This window comes from Lepisma saccharinum, chromosome 1 (assembly GCF_977018435.1).
Source record: "Lepisma saccharinum chromosome 1, izLepSacc3.1, whole genome shotgun sequence".
Classification (NCBI taxonomy): domain Eukaryota; kingdom Metazoa; phylum Arthropoda; class Insecta; order Zygentoma; family Lepismatidae; genus Lepisma; species Lepisma saccharinum.
The window spans coordinates 206,653,180-206,676,444 of NC_139229.1; the positions used below are offsets into that span (position 1 = coordinate 206,653,180).

The window sequence follows — 23,265 nt, forward strand, 5'->3', positions numbered from 1 at the left end:
GGGGGGGGGGTGTGCGTGTGTTGTCTTGTGTTTTGTCCGTGTTTGTGCTGAGTGTCCCTTTACAGCCTCAGCTTTTAACTGACGTCAGAATATTTTGGTCTCCGATACGGGCTGGACCCCGTATCACATGACGGGTGCAAAATAGCCTAAGCGCTGACGCACCCAAAATTTTAAATTCAGTCAATCAATCAATCCAGATTCAATGTCAAATGGCGGCGATTGGGTTCCAAAACTGGGAGGGGGAAGGACAATTTAATTTCTCTTGGTAGATAAGGTTTAGCATACTGCGGGGGTGCTTGCCCCTGTGGCAGAGAGGTTATCACATCATACTACGACACTAGGGGCCCCGGGTTCGAATCCCGGCCGGGGCATGTATGTATCCATTCATCAATTTCATCATATCATCACTCATCCCAATCTTCTCAAATTAGCCAAAAGTTGCACAAAAAGCGAAAAATAAATCAAATCAATCAATCAATCAATCATAATGCAGAGGCAAAAAGATGTGAGAGAGCAACTGCACCCCACGCCCTCTCCTTAATCGTCGCCACTGGTTTGTAGGATGGTATTCCAGGACTGGCTTAACACAAACCCTTCTGTAGCCTCTTTGGCTCCAGAACTTCGTTCTGCTCTATGGACAAAAATTTAGTAGCGGATGGTACAGAGATCAGACAAGTGTTGGTCTCGCCTCGCCAGTGCACGAATTCAACTTTTTTGCTTTGGCGGGGCGGGGTGAAGGGCTTCTAGGGAATCCACCACTACCACCACCACCATTATTATTATTATTATTATTATTATTATTATTATTATTATTATTATTATTGTTGTGTTTTTGTTATTGTTATTATGTTAGTAGTAGGAGGAGGAGGAAGTGTTGCTGTAGCAGAAGTTGTTGTTATTTTATACTAGAGCATAAACATTAACTACATAATAAATCATTAATTTCTTCACATTAATTGTTTTCGGAGCATCCACTTCACCTTTTCAACAATTTATTATTATTTTCAAAAACTTATTAGAAACTTCGCTGTTTTTATGGAAGTAAACGAACTTCCGGAAAACAGTGTTACTTCAAGCTTTTGACATGTGTATAACGAAAACAGAAGCCTTCCATTAAATTCATACATTTTTAACCAATTATGGCAAACACATAAAATATTACGTATTTCTTTATAATAAGCTGAATATTGTGCACACACTGTCAGTTACACAATAGTTCGATGTAAGGTCAACAATTATATTTATGATGTTAGAAAGGACAAAATAAAAACTAGAACAAATTTGCATTTGGCAGAGATGAAAATTTACCATTCTTGCCGGGGTGATATCTAATGATACGGTTGTACCTGAATATTACCATCACCCTGCATTGATTGTCGAAATTCTAAATTATTTTATAAAATTCAGGGAAAAGATCAGTGCCGTACCCACTCTAATTATTCAAAAGCGGATTTTCTTGGCCTATATAAGGACCTGGAGAAAGTAAATTGGGATCAAATAATTAAACATCATAATCCAAATAATGCATTATCACAATTCTACTCATTACTGGACGCAGTTATAAGTAGGTATGTCCCTAAAAAGAAAAGATATAAAAGATCATATCCATGCTGGTTCACATCTGAAATAATAAGAACTCTAAAGAACAAAGAATATTATAGGAAAAGGAAGAACTTATCCTATTATAACAACATTATGTTTATAGAGACACGTAGGAATTTAAAGAGTATAAGTAAAGCATACAAGTCTTATTTGAGAAATGTTGAGGAAAATATCACTGTTAACTCAACGATTTTCTGGAATTTCATTAAAAAAAAAAGAGAAATTTAAGTAAACAGAAACAAATGACTTATGAAGCCTAAAATCTTGAGTCCAGCAAGGAAATTGGAGATTCCTATGCTAAGTATTTTAACAGTGTGTATTCCTCTACTCCCTCCTCATATTCAATTCCTGAACTTTCCTATACTGAGGTAACTCATTGTCTTAACATTCACTCAGTAACTAATGATGATTACTACGAATCTGTAAAGAAATTAAAATCGAGTAAATCTAGTGGTGCGGATCAAATTCCTACATATTTATTTAAAGCTTGCGCTGACGTATTACGCATACCACTTTGTCATATATTTAATCAGATATTAAAAACCCAAATATTTCCCGATACTTGGAAAATTAGTAAAGTAGTCCCCATTTTTAAATCTGGTAATCCTTGTGATGTAAAAAAACTATCGACCTATATCTCTCATTTCTGCTCCGTCTAAGATATTTGAACAAATTATTTATAAAAAAATATTTAACAATGTCAAACCATTTATAACTATAGAGCAACATGGGTTTTACCCGATCAGAAGTACTACAACTAACTTGATCACATTAACCCAATTTGTTTTTGACTCATTTAATGAGGGATCCCCAGTAGATGTAATATATATTGATTTTGCTAAAGCTTTTGACAAATTAGACCACTCAATTTTGCTTCAGAAATTATCAAACTTTGGCTTTTCCATAAGTATATTAAAACTAGTAACTTCCTATTTAAGTAATCGAACCCAATTTGTAACATATAATCAGGTAACCTCTTTTCCGTTTATAGTGCACTCAGGCGTACCACAGGGTTCAAATTTGGGCTCTCTATTTTTTCTATTATATATTAATGATTTACCACGAACAATTAAATACTCCAAGTGCTTATTGTTTGCCGATGATGTAAAAATATACAAGAGAGTAAATCATGAGATTGAGTGTGTAGCTCTCCAATCCGATTTAAATAATTGTTACGTTTGGTCACAAACATATAAGCTTTATTTTAATGCCAATAAATGCTTTGTACTTTCCTTTGCTCGACGACATATAAGATACACTCACAAATATATAATTAACAGTAATTCTCTAAATAGAAAAAGCATTACCAAGGATTTAGGAATATGGTTAAACAACAAACTCACCTTTGGTACTCATATTGAAAAAGTAGTTAACGACTCTTATAAAATACTTGGCTTTGTTTTAAGAAACAGCAAAGATTTATTTAATATCAACTCTTTAGTATTTTTATTTAATAATCTTGTACGAACAAAATTAGAAGACGGGAGTACGGTATGGAACCCATATATGTCATGCCATATCAATAAAATTGAAAAAGTTCAGAATAAATTTTTACGACATATTTACTACAAAAAACATAAGAGATCTTCATATTCAGATCGCATCTCCTATGTTAAATTACTAAATGAATTCTCATGTGATACACTTCAACGAAGACGCGAAACGGCTGACCATATATTACTATACAAACTTATTAATGGTATACTTGAGTGTGAAAATCTTTTACAGTTGATAAACGTTAACGTCAATTTAATTGACGTCAATTATAAGGTATTAAGAGCAAGACAACCATTTGCTGCAATAAATCAAACACAAAATTCCATCAAAATTCTCCAATCATTAGATTATTAAGTAAACATAATAATATTGTCTCGAATGGAATTGATTTGGATTTTTTGCTTATAATATTAAAAACTTTCTATATAGTTTAAAAAAACATATTAGATATAATATACATATAAAAGAGATCCAATTCTAGAGTGATATACAGTATTTATAGTCTCAAATACGATTTATAGCTTTTATCTCATATATCTAGAATTGCATTTTGTATACATATAAATGAATTCGAATTTGAACTTTGCTTTGTATTGATTATTGCTGTTTCTTATTTAAATAATGGCATTTGTATAATTTCTTTATTATTCTCAAGCTTTTATAGCTTGTTACTTGTTTATTTTTGTTTCTTCTGTCCTTTAGTTTTCCCCTCTGTTCAAAATTTGTAATATATATACCTATGTAATTTTTGTATTAGTGTAACTTTTGTATTTGTAAACCTTTTGTATTCGTATTTATCTAAGTTTTTGTGTAATAATTACTATGTGTTTGTATCATGTTTATTGTATTTATGTAAATGATATTGTATATAGGAAATCAAATTGTAATGCCTATTGTAATTGGAGCATTCGCTCTGTTATAGGCGACTGGTTAATAAATAAATAAATAAATAAATCTCGTTTCGAAATTCAAGACGAGAACGTGTCAGTGCTCTGTAAAATCAAGACAAGACCATGACTATGGTGTTGTATTTGAAAAATTTACCTGAAGTAAATTCTCATTACTATGTGATACTTCTTCAGATAAACGAAGCTGATATTTGCCTGATAAGTAAATCATGTTTTGTTTATAGTGGCTTACAAAATCAATCCATTAGTGGCAATTGTGAGCCTGATGTGAGTGTTTGCATATATTTAGGATAAAATTGCATTTCTTCATTTCTTTCGAGAGTTCGTATCGACGAAACGAGGATTTATCTGCTACTTTGGGCTAATAGCAAAGATGATTGAAGAGACATTCACAAAGAACACCCATGCCCAGGACTGGATTAGAACCCGGGACACCTCTGTTATTAACAATATATGTAGGAAACGTTTTGCTATTTTTGGTGGTGGTGGAGGTGGGAGCTGATAGGGCTACAGCCCTTCCAGAAATTTTGAGAAAATTAATATTTTCAAATGGAAACAGCAAATATGTTGAGGGTAAAAACAAAATGAGAAGTACAAACTCCCCTTAAGTTACCACTGATTACCAGTTTTGTGTATGGACAACTTTCAAACCGAAGGTTATAAATGGTAATTAGTCGTATTCCCTTCCCTGAGAACGGAGCTATGTAATATACACCTTTACAATTCCAGCCCCTTCAGAAAAAAATCATGCGTACGGCAGTGCTTTAAACCTACTGCAACAAAAGTTTGGAGAATACATCATTCGTGGTTGAGATGAATTATGAAAATATTTACTTGCATCAGTAGCCCCCGGATTATTATGTTTTCACCAGAGATTGATATGCTAGTATTACAATTATTTTTTCTCCTTTTTCAGTACACACTTATTATAACATTCAATCCTTTATGAATAATGAGGAAAATTATGATAAAATATATCCTTCAATTTAGAAGGAAGAACTTTCCCTGCTGGAAACAAACCTAAAGTGTAGAACTGATCAGAAATATACATTTTCCTGCCCACCCCCACTCAATTCGAAAACCAACATAATATTGCAAAGTATAGCATAATATTTTGCATGAATTGCTTCATATAGATCAAAATTTTATCATGAGTTCAAAACAAGAGTTCTTATTTTTTTTATTAATAGCCTGGGAAATATTGATTATCCGTAACTACTAGAAATAATTTAAATTGAAAATTAGTAATTAAATGTAAGATATAAAGGCTCGATTAATTTTCTTCCATATGTATTTATTTATCTTTCAGAATTACATTAATTGTCTCTGGAAACACTTACAAGTATCTTCAAGACAAATGAGACGAATTTACACATTTTTTTAATGATTGGAGATATATATATCCTACACCCTTTGTAGGATAAAGTTTAATGTTCTATTTATCTTGTATGGGCGAAGATGTTCTTCGCTTCTGGAAAATATAGAAAAAAATAAGTTATTGTAAGTACATCGATTAGATGAATAAATAAAATTATGATAAGTACAGTGCAGTGTTTGGAATTACGAGTTTCTTTTACAGATATTTCTTTTTACGGTTTGAAAATGAAGACAATTTTCTGCAGACAAATTTCTAAAACATATTGAACCAGATGTTTGCCTCAAATAATGGGCGGGTACTATTCTGAGAAAAATCATTCTACGTTCTTATACCGTCAAAATCACCATTACCTGTGACCCAAGGGTAAATAAAATTTTTATCGCCTATACCATGAGAATAATATAGTCAATTATCATGGACATCCTGCAGTTTTTGGCTCAACAAAATAAATAACGAAATTATTGTTTCATAAGATAAAATATAAATAAAATGTTAATATTTATTTTCAAGTAAAGGTGTTACTATATGTAGGCTATGTATATGTATATAAATTTTCTAAAAACTAGTACACTAGATCAAATAGCCTAGTTTTGGTTCATGCACGATGAAGTTCTTCAGCTTCTTGTTCATTCTAGTTTCTATTCTTAAGAGCCGACCCTCGTGGCGGAGTGGTTAGCACATCGGCTACGAAACCAGGGGCTCCCCGATGGCGCAGTGGTAGCGTCGTCGCCTTGTGATCAAGTGGTCCCGGGTTCGATACCCCGGTGGAGGCACTTGGCACAGTGGTTCGGATCCCACTTTAACCTGTAGGTCCAGTCCAGATTAGCCTTATTGTGCATAAAGTTGACTTAAAGCACAAAACAACAATCAACGAAGCCAGAAGTCCCGGGTTCGAATCCCGCCCTGGACATGGATGTTTGTGAGTGTCCATTCATCAATTTCATCATATCATCTCTCTTCCCCATCTTCGCAAATTTGCCAAAAGTGGCACAAAAGCGAAGTAAAATAAAGCAATACAATCACTCAATCTATTCTTAAGAGGATTACAACCTTCATTCATTTCCATGTTACACAAATCCCAGGGCATACACGAAAGAACGGTGCGGTTACAAAAGTTAATAACATTTATTTCTCACCTTACACGAGTGCAACATACACCGTCAGCAGCGGAAACTGTCCAAGTTTCTCATACGCTACCAACAGTTCGATACTCATGCTTACTGAGAGGCTGCGAGGTTAGGTTCCAAGATGGCGTCACAGCAGGATAAGGCCGCGTCCGAATCGGCAGCAGATGTCACCTAGAGCACCGTTCCATCCGAGGACTCGGCCAACCTCCGTTGTCCGAATTCGCGGCAGACGTGGAGTCGGAGGGGAGAACAGAGAGGAGCGACAGATGCACGCTTGAACTCGCTGTGACCCTGGGCTTGGCAGTCATATTCCAACTTTCACTTTGTACAGACATTTACTGAATAGACGATGTAAAACTCAGTGATACTTCAACATTTTATCGACAATACTGAATGTAGAAAAATTGTAAATGATGAAATAGCATGTTACATTTTTAATATGAGTAGTAAATAGGTGGAAATCATTGTGATGTTTGTTTGGCGTCTGCCTTCTGCTTCCGTACGGTGCACCTGCGCCCCAGAGCCCGGTGGGTGAAGTTCGGGCTGACACCTGGCGGGAAAAGTGACGACCGTACTACAAGGGGACATGTATAGTTGGACGACTTTGGACGTGACTTCGACGGCACGCGAGAGCAGCGGGAGAGAACGGGACGGAACGCTTGCCAATCCGGACACGGCCAAAGCTTTTCCGTTTTGAGGTGTTCAGATCTGTGATTACGGTGCAGCATGAAATTAGTGCGCGGTTTTAAAAAGACACACTACACGAGCATAACCTGGTGGTAGCAACAGTTTGGGGAAACTGGATGCTTTTGTAAAGGCAAGAGTCCTTTCCGACCTCGTGTGTCTGATGAAACATTTAAAGAGTGCGTGAGGCGTTTAAGTGAAGTCCCTCCAAGCCAATGGCTAGAGGGACTTCAAGCAGGGTGCCCCTACTGAATACCAATTATGTCGATTACATTCTACAACTGGACGGAGCTCGCCACTCTCTCAATTTTCACAGGAACGTAAGAGTGCTTCTCAATGGTGTTCTTCCACAGCCCTGGATCAGACGTACGGCAAAAACCTTCTCCCCTGGCCACCCCGTTCGCCGGATCTCACATCATGTGATTTCATTCTTTGGGGGCTTATTTAAGGTAGTGTTTATGTATCACCATTGCCCATGTCCATCCATGAACTTCGTGATAGAATGCCGCATTCACTGCAGGCCATTACAGCGGACATGCTACACTGAGTCTGGGATGAGTTTGATTACCATGTGAATGTGTGTCTTGTTACCCAGGGTGCACACATTGAAGGATTGTAATTAACGCTGCTGACGGTGTATGCTGTGCCCGTGTAACGTGAGAAATAATTTTTAATAACTTTTGATACCGCACAATTCTAGCTATATAGGCCTCACAAATCATCAATACAGAGATTATCAAATCTCTAAAATGTAAATTAAATTTTCTAATGTGTAAATATGTATTATTACATTGAAATTGGTTGCAAAAATACGTTATTTTATATCATAAAGATTAGTTGCTACTTTTGTATGTTCGTTATGGTGCACGTACCATATGCTTGTGTCAGTGGCGTACGCAAGGGGGGTGGTTACGGGGTTTAAACCCCCCCCTTGAGCTTGTGAAATATTATGAAAAATGCTGTGGGGAAAAAAATTAAATGGCCAATTTATCACAGAAAAAGATCCGGGACGATACTATTACTATTATTACTACTACTACTACTAATAATAATAATAATAATTTGAATTATTATTTCCATGCAGCACGGAGAAAAGCACAGCATTCCAAACTCACTCGTCTTTCAGAGTGAATGGCTTGAAAATTAACACGAATTCTTGAAAGTAAAATATGAAGGCAACTATGATTTAAAAGAGAGAAAAGTTGTTTTGTATCTCAGTTGCAACAATCTTCAATACACTGGCGTACACAGGATTTTATTTTTCGGGCTGGAATAGTAAATATGGAAAGCACGTGGTTTCGTTTTGGAGGGCAGGACGCATAATAAAATATTTCGTATTTTTTGAGCTTTTCAATCTATTAAAATTGTATTCAAAGATAAAAAATGGTAATCGGGACTCACTTTAAATTAGGTTTCGCATTTACACATTTTGATTTTTTAAAGTTCTTAACGGATTTTTATTTGAAAATTTTGATTTTCTCAAAATTTCGGTACCGGCTGTAACTCCATCAGCCATCCCTCTACGTACGCCAGTGTTCAATGAACATGTATTTTTTTTTTGTGTGAACAATGAGAATTAACTAAAGAAAGTTCTTGGTTCGTTGTAAGCGGCTAATGTATAGACAATTGCTAGGCGGAGAAGAATAAAGTCACCAGTCTGCCTTCCCTTTGTTTACCGCAGCACGTTTGAATGTCTCTCTTTAAAATGTCTCACCTTGTTGACTAGACAATTATTCAAACGACAATATGCTTAATATTGCAAAATGTTTTGTTGGTAAGAACAGCGAGACAATCCAGATGTGAATGATCGGGAACATTTATGCGGGGAAGAAGCGGGAAAATTCCAACGTATTCTAGGAATCGAACCCGGATCTCCCGCGTGGTTGTCAGATGCTCTACCGACCAGACCATCGCAGCTCCTTGGATGAGTTGCATACCTTGATTATTTCAATTTATTTTAATATATTTTCTTGTTTTTATGGATTTTCATCACACTTAAAATGTCTCACCTCGTTGACCACACAATTATTTCGTTAACAAAGATACAAAGAAATGCTCCCAGAATTTCATAAAAATCGAATGACTAGAAAGTAATTTCGTCCTATTGCTTTCATAAATACTATATTTATGTAGATCTCTAATACTTAATAGTAGTAGTGGTATTAGTAGGATTATTATTAGTAATTTAGCTAATTAATTAATTATAAGTATTATTAATTAATTACGAGTATTATTATTTAATTAAAGTATAAAGAACAATGGTAATGTAAATTTGGAGAAAGTTTTAGAAATAACCCCCCCCCCTTTTGATAAAATCCTGCGTACGCTACTGCTTGTGTTTAATACATACATACAGTATAGGCTATATATATATAGATATAGTTTGAATCATAAGAATACCTTACCTCATCCCTTTCAGTTGGTCTATAGCATTCCTAAAAACTCGTTTGATTTATTTTTAATCTGGAAAAACAAAAATATATTAGTTGTACAGATCCAAAAATAATATATATATTTAAATGTTTGCAGTGTAAACATCAAATAAAAAAAAACATGACTATTATTGTTTGTTTGTTTGATTTTTTAAGTCCACTTTATGCACAGATAAGCTAATCGGGACTGGACCTACAGTTTAAAGTGGGATCCGAAACACTATGTGCCTCCACCGGGTATCGAACCAAAAACCCCTTGATTACAAGGCGAGGACGTTATCACTATGATATCGGGGAGGCCACTTGACGATTATTAATTTACCGCTTTAAATATACTGGATGTTTGAGACATGTTCGTCCGATATGAAGACATTTAATAGACGAGAAGTTAATGAATCAAATCAAGTTTAAATCATCTGACTTAAAGCAGACATACGGAAACCTCGTCTACGGTTGAGGGATAACAACAAGTACAAGTAACAACCTTGTAATCGATGGCTCCCGTGATCGATACTGACGGAGACACATCGTGGTTCGAATCCCACTTTAAACTGTAGGCCCGGTCTCGATTAGACTATTATCTAAATCTATAAAGAAACATTCATGTCACCTGAATATCAGGTCACCATTTATAAATGGATCACCAGTCCCGATTAGCCTTACTGTGCATAAGGTGGTCTTAAAACACAAACTCAAATAAGAAAAAATCTAAATAAATGGATCAGAATGAAAACTTCTGAGGGTGTAAGAAGGAAAACACGGATTTCTTTTTTCGTTGTGTTTTTGAAAAACGCTACTTTAAAAGTACACCCTCATTTACTATTACGTGGACGTAGACCCGATCTTATCATGTGAAAAAGTTGGCTTGACTAAGGTTTCGTAAGCTTACTATAAGGGGAGGGTCGGCAAAGTTTACTCTTTTCTGCACCCTAAATCATGATTTGCCCAGGAAAATATACAGCAGGGGTTTCCAACTGGCGGGCCCGCCTTTTTCTGCGGCCCGCGAAGCCAGTTTGCAAAATACATTAATTTTATGTTTTTTTATTAAAATACGTTCTATTTTTACTGAAGGAACGGAAGCTCTGTGAAGAAAGACAATATCACAGGTAGAATTGATTTTGCAGTCAATAATGATCATCAGAAGAATCTAAAATGACGCAACTTTCTTTTCACACCATGCATTCCACCCCTTCGCTATGCGGAATGTACTCGCCCGCTTCCCACCTCTTCGCTGGAACACAACTGGAACAGTTTCAGAGTATGGACTTCCTTAAGCAACTGGCGTTTCTAACAGATATCACAGGTCATCTGAACGAACTGAACTTGAAACTGCAGGGAAGAAACCATCTGGTGTCAGATATAATGCGAAATATAAATGGGTTTCGTAATAAACTGAAGATTTTCAACGTTACTTTGGAGAGGAATACCCTGGTCCATTTTCCAAGCTGTCGGCGGCTAGCGGATGATAAAGAAACACTGGATGACTGGACTTTTCTGAATTCAGTGCAAATATTAAAGAAATAATGGATGAGTTTGACTCCAGATTTAAAGATTTTGAAGAACTTAAGATCAGCATCCAGCTATTTGGCAATCCTCTTGGAGTTAACACCGAAGAACAAGAAGCTTCTCTCCAACTTGAATTGTGTGATTTGCAAGGCGATGTGTTCCTTCAAACTAGGCAAGAAAAGGGACCAGAGTTTTTCAAATACCTTTCAAACGAACGCTTTCCAAACCTTCGTACTTTTGGGCAAAGAATGACACCGATGTTCGGCAGAACATACACGTGTGAAAGTGTTTCTTCTTTAATGAAGTTCATCAAAAACCGCTACAGAAGCCGACTGGCAGATTCTTCACTGCTTCTACCTTCTGAGACTTTCAAATACAGAAATTGAAGTGGACATTCTTATTTGTATGGTGTGTTTTTCATTTCTTTCAATTCATCCATAAGTATTGGTTTTTTGTGAAATAAATTGTAATTATACAATTTTGATTTGTGATTCCATTGTTTCTATTGCCTCATTTTAGAAATTTAGGTCATGCGAAAGTACTACGTTTTCAGTTCAGTACTTACAATTTTTATAATTTTTAATCCCCCCCCCCAAAAAAAAAATGCGGCCCACCAATCAATTGCTGGATATAATTTTGGCCCTCGGACCTTTTGAAGTTGGGTACCACTGATATACAGGATTAAGAGATGCAACACCTAGCGTGCTGCATCGAGGCTTTTCTGCTCGATCATCTAATAGTTCGCACGGGTGACGCTAGATGGCTTACGGAATCGACTGTTTCTTCGCTCGAGCGAATAACGCTCCAACATTCAAACGATCGGTATACGCTCGAAGCCCAGTAGTTCACGTACAACCATAATGGGCCCTCAAATATACTTCGTAAAGTGAAAGACGCAGTGAAATTGAAACTAAAGTGAATATAGTCATCATTTGCATTTAAAACGTAATGCTGAAACTACCAGCACGAATTTTACACATGTATTTGTAGGATTATTGTCACATTGAATTGATATTTGATATTCTATATATTCGAGTGAATCATGCTCGAGCGTGGAAGATTCGATCGAGTTTGACCGAGCGAAAGTGGTCCAATGCAGTACTCTACAACACACTATTTATAAATACCACCCTTTGCCTCCTTCTTGAAATGCTCAACTTAAACTTGCTTTAGGGGATAATAAAAGAAAGAAAGAGAAAAGCTACTGTCACCATAATGATCATATGGAATGAATACAGACATTATACTCTATCTCGGGAATCTCTGGAGCAAGACCGCGCACAAAGGGGAGAAGCGAGTGGTCGGAGCGAAGCAGTGCACGCTGCTGCAAAAGCTGGGAACTGTAGTCCCTTTTATCCTTCCATGCAATCCCGTCCCATCGCACTTTTTAATTGGTTGATCCCTCTCGAGTCACTACTTGAGCAGAGACTTGCTTTCGTTCGCTAGCTCGAGAGATTTCCGGGACAGAGTATACATGAAATAATCTACTGTGTAGTTATACTTACAATATCCGAGTTGTCCAAGAAACACACCCAGTATTGGTAATTCATCTCGCATTTATCATCATAATTTTCATTATTAACTGCAATATAAAGAGACATTATTAAATAACCTACGATGGTTTCAACACAAAATGTATTTTTTTCATGGAAGCAACTTCCCTGTCTATGTAACAGTTTAATGTGGTAGGTTAAGGTCATAGATTATGGTACAGTACTTATTGCATTATTATGAATAAATTACGAATTGTAGAATGGTAATGAGCAGTGGCGGCGATTGGGTTCCAACACCGGGGGGAGGGGGGGGGGCGAGGTGCCAAAACTGGGCGGGGGCAAAAACAGTATATTTTCCTTTGTAGATAAGGTTTAGCATAGTGCGGGGGGAAAAGTGGCGAAAAGTGGGGGGCATCTGCCCCCTAATCGCCGTCACTGGTAATGAGAAATTGTAGCGTAGATTTCAGTTCATATAGATGTTCTGTTCTGCAGTAACTTGGTAGGGCTTTTAGTGGCAGTGCCCATTCGGTCGATATTGAAATAAATGCACAACAGGTGGGAAACTGTCACTCTTCACCAATGACGGGGATTGGGCTCCAAAACTGGGGAGAGGGGGGGCAAGGTGCCAAGACTAGGGGCGCAAAGACAGTATATTTCCCTTTGTAGATAAGATTTAGCATACCTAATCGCCGCCACTGTTCTTCACTTTAAATCGTAAAGTGTAGCATGTGTTATTACAACTAACTTAAGTTGAAATTTTGAGTCTTCTAAAACCTGAAATTATGCCTGATCGGTAGATTTAGAAGACATATTGGCACAGATACTTAAAATGTAAGTAATTATAATTGAAGTTAAAAACCTCTATTAGTAATTTTAATGATTAATTAATCTTAAGAGTTTATATTGTCTGTGTTATCCAATGTATTATAGGTGCAATTAATTAGGTTCCATTAGATCGTACATATACACATGCAATTGCAGATTCTTACCTATTAACTGCCATAAAAAAATAACCACTAAACGCATGGCCATGAAAATAGGCGGTTGGGCAGAATTGCGCTGGTGCCACATATGGGGAAAGCAAAGCGAGAGCTGGACAAAAGTCGCTGGTTCCCACGCACTGTGTGGCAACGTCAGCCGGGCTGCGTTGCCTAGTTCGAGCGTCAGACCGACCTGTCTTCGTAGCACTTTCGTGTCATCCCTTTCCTTACGAGCAAAAACTGTCAGTTTGTATCACATGGATTACAAAGACTAACTCTACAACGAGATCTTTAATTCTCTTAAATCTCCGAACATACGGGGTTGTGTCCCGACTTGGTAACAGCGCGAAATTCTGACACCCGCCTAATTTCATGGCAGTGCTTTTAAGTACTTTTTACGCTGCCTATCACAGATGTTTACTTCCCGTAACGTTACAAAATTATATTTAGCAACCTGTAAGAACAAGGAGGAGTATTTAGAAACAATAGAAACCTATTATCCTAACGAATAACCAATCGATATCAAATTTATAAAAGTAGAGATAAAGATAAAAATACCATTTCTAAAGAAACTTGGACGTGTAGTTTGTCAGGCAATGCACAGATACTGCGTGAGATGTGGCGATATGGTTTATTATTTTAAACAGTGCCATATTTGACCATTTTTGTTATTTTTTAAAGAAAGTTAGATGAAAGGAAGGAAGAACTTTTAGGGAAGTCACTAAGATTATTATATTACGTAAATAAACTTCGAATTAGATTATGCAACTTACGTTTCTCAAGACAAATAGGTTGGACACGTTTGCTTTCGGCTTTCAATTCCTCATCAGGGACCTGCTCTATGTACTCCATTACCTTTGCCTCCACGCAGTTTCCATCCTGATCAAACTGAAAACACAAGTTCATTAGTTATTATTTGATATATTTGTGTGCAGCAGGATCATACTACTAATATTTTGTAACATAATTTTGAGTTGATTTTATGATATTACGGTACCTTTGGGAGAAGTGAAACATGTACATTATGGTGTCAAAATACAATTTTTATTACTTTTTGTACAATAAAACAGACGCCCTACGTAAGTATAAGACGTTAGGAAAATGTAATTTTTACTGGGCCGTCCTCTATTTAGGATATTAGGAACATGAATGGTGAAAATTGTGTCTATTTATTCCTATGATTAGGAGTTGATTTCTTGATATTGTTTGGTGTATGAGTATCAGGGGAGATATAAAATTTGGGCTCCTAGGCTATCCTTTGTTTTGGGTCCTGTCGACGTTATTATTATCATATTATCATTACTATTATTGTTGATTGATGTTATTTATTTTACTTCAGGTTTCTGCCAATGTTGACTAATTGCGAAGATATAGGGATGAATAAGATGAACTAGAAGACGGGACAATCACAAACATATATGATCAGCAAACAACACGGGTACCACAGAGGATTCTACTCGCCATGGGTCCAGACGTCAGAGACTCGTTAGTCTGTAAAATGCAGTCCAGTGTGTAAGTGAGGTTGATATTTGGCTGTCTTCGCAAAGGGTCACCCCCCTTACACCCCTATTATTAATAATTTTATTAACAGTTTTGTCATCATAGTACTTCACTTCCACTAATTGCACGCTTATGACTTGAGTCTCTTATCCGACTCTAAATTTCTGAGGGCAGTCTTAGTTGTTTTTTTTAGATCACTGAACGACCGCTTTCCACTGGCATTTGTAATGATGGTAAAATACTCACAAAAAATGTCAGAGCAATGTCAAGATTTGGGAAGAGCACTGTTAATTTTTTTCGTGATTAAGTTTTAAATAGAGTCATCAGTCGAATTCACTTTTCTCCTATCTTCTTTCATGGAATAAGCAATGGAAGGATTTGACGTTGTTTTATTTTGCTATTATCATAATATTGAAGAACATTAAAGGATAGTCGATGGTCTTCGCCACTTCTGCTCTTCCAGCGTCTCATTTTTGTGCGGCCTCCCTGGACTTGCGACCCCTAGTCTATAGCCTAGGATAGCCTAGTGGCAAATCCCCCCTGATGATTACAACATATACATATATATATATACATATATATATATATATATATATCTATATATATATATATATATATATATATATATATATAATGATGTTCAAATTTTTTTATTTATTTATTTTCAAAACAAAAAAAATAGGCCATCTTATGTTTGGTGGGCCCGATTTAAAGTTGTCCTACTCGGAGTTCTCCCTGTTCGAAGGAACGATTACTCTGAAATTTGGTATAGAGGCTGTCACAGGAGGCTATGAAGAGCATGATGAAAAATATAGTTCAAATTTTCACCACCAGGTGCAAATGTGGCGCTAAAAATCAAATTTCCCACACTCAGCACCCTCTGGAGCCCGGTCTGGGAAACGGATTGTGGTGAAACTTGATATAGAGGCTATGGAGACCATAGAGAAGCGAATGCTGATGAATGCGAGTAGTTCAAATTTTCATCACCAGGTTGAAATGTGGTGCTGAAGTAACAACAACCAGTAATTTTGATTTTATGTCGATACAGCAGTGTTCAATTTGAGCCTTGTCAACGCGGAACGATCCTTTGGAAGCATAAGACAGTGTGATCAATTGGCGCACGAAGCATTTTTATGTGATGCTGTTTCGCTGTGCATTAGAGTCCCTGGATGTATGACTGCGACATTATACATCCAGGGACTCTACTGTGCACCAGATTGAGCATTAAGATATTATATACAGATGTCGATTGAACATGGAGCACACAAGACGCTCACCCAGTAAAAAATTGCGAATAACCTGGTGGATTTTGTGTATTTGTTTATTTCCTTTTTAAAAAAATATAAGCTTTATACAAAGAAATAAGAAAAGAATCATGAAGAAACTCTTCTATGATATTATAACCAGAAGGTTTCAGTGGGGGCACAACTTTCATGGTCTCGATTCCAGGTAAAACTGCAAGTAATCCAGTCCCGATTAGCCGTTGTGTATAAAGTAGACTTTGAAGCTAACTTTTGAGTCATAAATCGTGAATAAGGTGAATACTTACAGATCCATATTTCTTGGACATGCATAGACTCCAGCACTGTAAAGGAAAGAATCACATTGACATTAATCTCTTAAGAAACTTGCTTCAAACTAAATAAACGAGAAAAGCAAAGGTCAGGAAAACCTTGAACTGGCACAACTATTAAAGATAGAACAAAAACATTTAATAAATAAATTGTTAGAATAAAAATATTTTAAATTTAAAAATCCATGACATAGACTAGCAGTACTTCGCCACTTTCATTTCTCAAAAATAGTAAATTTTCTTCATAAATCACATTTACGGTAGGAGGCAGTATGCCAAGGAATTTGAAAGGGAGAGATTACTTAGGATACTTTTTTTAGTAGTCATCCCCTAATTTTGCCATCTTTTCCAGCCATTGACGTTCCTTTTTTTAAAAAAAACTGGACCATAGGGGGTTTATGACCAGCACTAACACCCCTTTGGCACGCTACTGGGTACGAGATGGGCAAACTGGCAATATATCATCTTCATTTCGTTTCATTATACATATACACTGTAAAAACATGTAGTTTTATAGTTTATATGTAGTTTACCTTGCACTTGTAGAACTTTTCATCCATCCTGTTCTCAGTGGTGTGGAGGTCACTGCAGATACCTGGAACAGATTGCATTAAATGAAAAAAGTAAATTACAGCATGATTTTTATGTTCCCAAAATTAAAGGTAATGGATTTCGATTAGCACGTTTTTATATTAACAATGGAATTGCCTCTTGATTGAAGTACATTTTATTAATGTCGCTATAAAATATTATCATTGTATTATTGGTGCCTTACGTTGCATTTCTTCCACTTATGACCAACCGCGAGGATAAGTGATGGATGAAATTGATGAAGAGGCATTCAGAAGGAACACACAAGCCGGAATTCAAGTCCGGGAACTTCAGCGACGAGATCAAAAGTTGAACAATTAACTTACTCGGCTACCGAGCTGTCTCCGTTTATATAATAATAAATTCATATATAATATAATACATAAAACCTGGTAAATACAGAAAACTTAGTTCTTCATTTTTTTTTGTCGTTGGTGAAAAATTGTTGGTAATATTTAATTACAAACACTTATAATTTATTGTATAAATTGTAGAAAGGAATTTGTGTGTATATATATATATATATATATATATATAAAGTATGCCCAAATGAAAAGGAGACCTTTGCTGTAGCGGCGTTGTATCTAATCGAATAAGGTAAATATGTTTGCCGATAGATGACGCGGTCTTTGTCCCAGTTTGCAGGTGTAGAGAACGGTTTCGCCAGTTGGCGAGAGTGGTTTTGCGCGGACGGGTGCATTATGGATTCCTCCAGATCAGCGCAGAGAGCTGTAATGCAATTTCTTTGCGCAGAAGGCGAGCATGATTCACAAATTTATCGCAGGATGAAGGACCTCTACTCATCGACTGGCGGTTCTGCAACACGTTGCTGAGGCTTAAACAGGCCATCAAATACAAGCGCAGCGGTAAGCTCTCGAAGGGTATAGTGCTGTTCCAGGACAACGCTAGGCCACATGTGGCCAAGAAGACCCTCTACGTGCTGAGAACATTTCAATGGAAAGTCCTCACACATTCTCCATACAGCCCCGATATTTCCCCATATCTTCAGCCCCTTAAAACATTCACTGAAAGGTCAAGGGTTCACCTGTGACAAGGAAGGCAGAACACCGTGGAAAACTGGATCCCGGGAGTTTCTACACTGAAGCCATCCACTCCCTTTCTACGCGCTGGGATCAGTGCATCAATATCAATGGCAATTATGTGTAGATATCCTGTTACACATTAATTGTAATTCACATATTATATAGTGCAAATATTCTGAAATATAATACTCTTTAGATATAACCGTAGTCGCCTTTTCATTTAGGCATACCTATAGTAGGAAAAGCCTTAGAAAAGTGTTTGTAGGGAACATTTAAAGCATTCAAGCTGAAACATTGTATAATATATATATATAAAGCCTTAGTTGCCTGCACTACCCATAGAGAATAGAGGTATTATCGAAGAAAATCCGATGGCTATTATTATCATAAATTTTGTTTACTGTCCAATATTACAGTATATTTTATATAATAAGGAATATTTCGTGAGTTTCAAACTCTATACCGTCCATTCAAAGTTTCCCTAGTACTGTTTCGTATGATGGATATTTGTTGACTTACTCATATCTTCTAATCCTTGCTCTCCCATGCATTCTTCATGGAACGTGAGAAATTCTTCCATTTTTTCGCGCATCATCTTCTCTTCTTCAGTCTCCTCTCGTCCATCTTCCCCTTCTTCCGCTTCTTCCCCTTCTACTTCCGCTTCTTCCCCTTCTTCCTCCTCTTCATCTCCATCAGCCTAAAATGAGGAAAGTTTGTTTTCCATAAAACTTATTTTTTCACATTAAGTATGTGGCAAGTGGAATTTAATGTCATTCTTCCTTCCAGAAATTTCCACTTCTCAAAATATTGTTTTTGAAGAAATTGTGAGCATTTAAAGAAAAAGTTGCAATTGAAGGTCTCGGGTGTAAAACATGGTAAGTTACATTTTGGTAATTTCTGACTTCATTATAATAATAATAATAATAATAATAATAATAATAATAAAAAGTTATTAGAAGCTATACTGTAGATAAATTGTTTTCGTGTTGCGTTTACCAATTTAAGAAGGCTTCACTGAGTCCAATGCAAATTGTATGACATGTTAATTTCACTCGAAAATTGAAGTATGGCACATTTTAATTTGTAACTCAAAAATTCAATTAATCATCGACGAACACAATATTAACATGCTTAGCTGTCAGTGCATATTAACATAGTTCTATGCTTTAATATATTTCTATATATTCAAAATAATGAAAGGAAGAAGTTGATATATTCCATACTTTGATTTCGAAGTTCTATAGTACATGTTATATCACTATTTAAAAGCTATTAAGCAGATACAAATATGAATATGGATTTAGTAAGATTTAGTGTTGCTCACGAGACAAGACATGTCCCGTCTCGTCTCGAAAACGTTTTCACAACAATAACGTTGACTGTTGCATCTGCCATGTCTTTCAGTATCAATTTCAAATAGGTTTCCTTTCTCTGTTTCAGAAATGCTGATTGCAAAAAGGAACTCTATCGCTAATATAGATTTCTATCTTTTTTTTTTACTTAATGCCCTCTCACTTGCAAAAGGAATGAATGAATAAACGATTCAATAACATTGTACTAAGAAGCTCGAGGCCCCTCAAAGCTTCAGACCCAGAGCTAAAATAGCAAGAGACAACTTTTCTGTCAAATTCGAGCCAGGGAAAGAAGAGAATGTTATTGTGTCGCTTCGGTTCGAAAGGTTGCATAGTTTGCTGAGTGTTCGCTTCAAAGCAACATGTGTCGCTTTTCACCTGTCGCGTGTCGCTTCGGTCTGAAAACTCTATTAAGCGAACCATGGATAAAGACTGGAACCCAGAAAAAGCAACAAGGCATAATCTACCTAGCTATGGGTAATCAACGAATTATATATTCAATATTGTTGTCTTTATGCCTAAGAAACCTATTTATTCTCACTATACAGTGTACATATAAAACGTTTGATGGTTTAACCCACTTTCGGGAATAACAATTTGTGATTTAACTTTTAACTTTTGTTGGTATGATGTCTTGCATTACTTTTACGAGACGAGACGAGACAGACCAATATCTTGCCTCGTCTCGTCTCATGGGTAAAACTTGTGCGATTCTAGGTAAAGAATTTTGCATATCTATACCGAATATTTCCCACTCGTTCCAGATGGTCCGCTATGTAATACAGTGCGTTTATTTCGAAACACATTATATAGTACGTATATGCATACATACATACATACATATATATTATATATATATATACACTGTCTCATATATTTACACAGAAGCACTGCACCCAAAGAGGTGGAAGGGCGGTCATAACCCATCACCCAAATAGTTAAAGGCCCTACATTAAAAAAAAAGTTTTGGTTTTCCTGATTTAGTAGAAGGTCGAGATATGTATGTGAACAGACATGATTGATTCAATTTCCATTATGTGATTTTTCTCGTAATCTCTATCATAGTTGTTTTTTAAGTCAATCTGCAAAATATACTATTTTATAATAATAATTAAGAAGAACAAGCACCTAGTTTGATATTAATTTGTTAAATTTTAAAATGAAAATCTTAATAGTAACATAAATGTAAATATAAAAAGGGTATGTAGTTATGGATAATAAAATATTTGTACATCAATCCAATATATTCATTCACATTTTTTGAGAAACGGCTAATGATTCATAATAATACTATTCTTGAGATATTGAAAGCTGAAATTTCCGCTTCGTTTCTCTCTATAATATACGGCCATCACTGTTGAACTGAGACTCTTTTAATCTTTATTCTTACCTGGAGGGTTACAAAAACCGTAGAGAAAGCTGCTATGATCAGGAACCACTTCATGACGGCTAGAACCTATCCACACTGAAGAAGAGTTTTCTGGTAGCCCCTATGTGAGCAGTTTACGAATATGGACGAAATGGTTGCCAACCTGCTTTCAGGACGCACAATAGTTATGATATACGTATTCGCCTCTTTCCTCCATCATTCGTTCAGGACAATCCATGTTTGTGTGGTGTGCAGGAAGCATGAGAATATCTGTGGAAAAATCACGAATGTCAATTGATAATGAGACCCAGAGGAAGTTAGATTCAAATTACAATGCATATTCGTGTCGAATTAAGGTCGTGGCAGTTGCGTTTGCGCAATTCACGCAGCGGATGTTCGTACGTACAACGTCAAGTAAATCTTATCTAGAGTAGCTACTCTGTTTAATCATCAATATTACGCAAATGTTTGTGCTTCTCGGTCGCCAAGTTGGAGATTTCAATAAACAGGAACGTCTCTTCCTACGTTTATGACATTCATTTCTCACACACATTTTGTTTAAATACCGGAAATGGAAACATTGAATTGCACAAGACCGAATTTTTAAGTGTCGAAACTTCCTTAACTTTATGTACGAAATTTCTTTCTCGATTCGTTTGGAACAAGGCAATATCGAATGGGAAGATTTGTTCATTGTATGTACAGTCACGGAGATTTCTGGGTTGTAACAACACCGTTGACACTTAATTGGATCCTTACAACCCAGAAATATCCTGCACTGTACTAGGGATGGCCAGATCCGGATCCTGGCGGATCCGAAATCCGGATCCAGTTGGTTCCGGATCCGCGGATCCGGTACTTTCGGATCCGGATCGAGAACTTTCGGATCCGGATCCAGAATTTTCGGATCCGGTACTTTCAGATCCGGATCAGGTACTTTCGGATCCGGATCCTGTACTTTTGGATCCGGATCCGGAATTTTCGGATCCGGATCCGTTTTGCCATCCCACATGCGCTTCTTTGGAAAGTAAGAATGTGCTTATAACATATTGTTACCTGCTAAAATACATATATATATATAATATACATACACATATATATATATACGAGGGCCACTATTTATATTTTGAGCCTTGGCAACACTGATTGAAGTTAGGCGCGATTTGACGTTTGCACGGAATCGTCTGGCATTATTGACCATAACGTACTTCAAATGTTTTGTCAGTAGCTTCATTTGTGTTGTTTATGTTGCCTTGGAGATTGCGCGACAACAATAAAATGGAATTAACTCGTGAACATTTTCGTGCGATGATTTTTTACGATTTTCGACGTGGATTATCAAGACAAGAGTGCATCGATTACTTCCACATTTGGCGATGAAGCCCCATCCTTTGCCACTGTGAAACGCTGGTATAACGAATTTAATCGTGGGCGCCATTCGCTCACCGACGAGATTCGCGAAGGTCGTCCAAAATCAGTTGTTGTTCAAGGAAACATTGATGCTGTGCAAAACCTAATAATGCAAGATCGTCATGTGACATACTGTGAGATTGAGGCAACCATAGGCATTAGTTCCACCAGCATATATAAAATATTACATGATCATTTAGCTGTGAGAAAGGTATGTTCTCGTTGGATCCCACACAATTTGACAAAAACTCAAAAAGACGCTCGCGTCAATTGGTGCAAACAAATGCTCAATAAATACAATCTTGGTGCTTCAAAAGACGTATATAAGATTGTAACAGGTGACGAATCATGGATATATGCATATGAGCCGGAACGTAAACAGCAGTCGACTGTATGGGTGTTTCAAGATGAACCCGATCCAACAAAAGTTGTTCGCGCTCGAAGCACATCGAAACAAATGGTCGCCTGTTTTTTCTGGAAAACTGGTCATGTGGCAACTGTGCCTTTAGAGGAACGTAGAACGGTCAACTCTGAATGGTACATAACAATTTGTTTCCAGAGGTCTTCGGTCAAATACGGAAAACAAACAAACGCCGTCGGATCATTCTTCATCAAGACAATGCCAGCTGTCACACATCTCGTCTAACAACCGACTTTATGAACAGTAAAAAAAATGAATTGATGGGTCATCCGCCATACAGTCCTGATTTCGCACCCAATGACTTCTTCTTGTTACCGAATGTCAAGAATAAATTGCGTGGACAACGATTTTCGTCGGCGGAAGACGCCTTTGATGCGTTCAAAAACCATATTATGGAGG

The 23,265-nt window shown here is 36.7% G+C and overlaps 1 protein-coding gene across 1 annotated transcript; it reads right to left on the minus strand.

The window, feature by feature from the left end:
- Positions 1 to 5,290: 5,290 nt before the first annotated feature.
- LOC145991406 (uncharacterized) lies at positions 5,291 to 21,244 on the minus strand. Its single transcript, XM_083127405.1, has 8 exons — positions 21,057 to 21,244; positions 18,834 to 19,011; positions 17,214 to 17,275; positions 16,657 to 16,692; positions 14,381 to 14,495; positions 12,640 to 12,716; positions 9,602 to 9,659; positions 5,291 to 5,478 (listed from the first exon to the last, which is right to left on the minus strand). The coding sequence occupies exons 1-7, from the start codon at positions 21,108 to 21,110 to the stop codon at positions 9,621 to 9,623; spliced, it is 561 nt and encodes a 186-aa protein (XP_082983531.1). The 5' UTR covers positions 21,111 to 21,244; the 3' UTR covers positions 5,291 to 5,478; positions 9,602 to 9,620.
- Between the last annotated feature and the right edge of the window lie 2,021 nt (positions 21,245 to 23,265).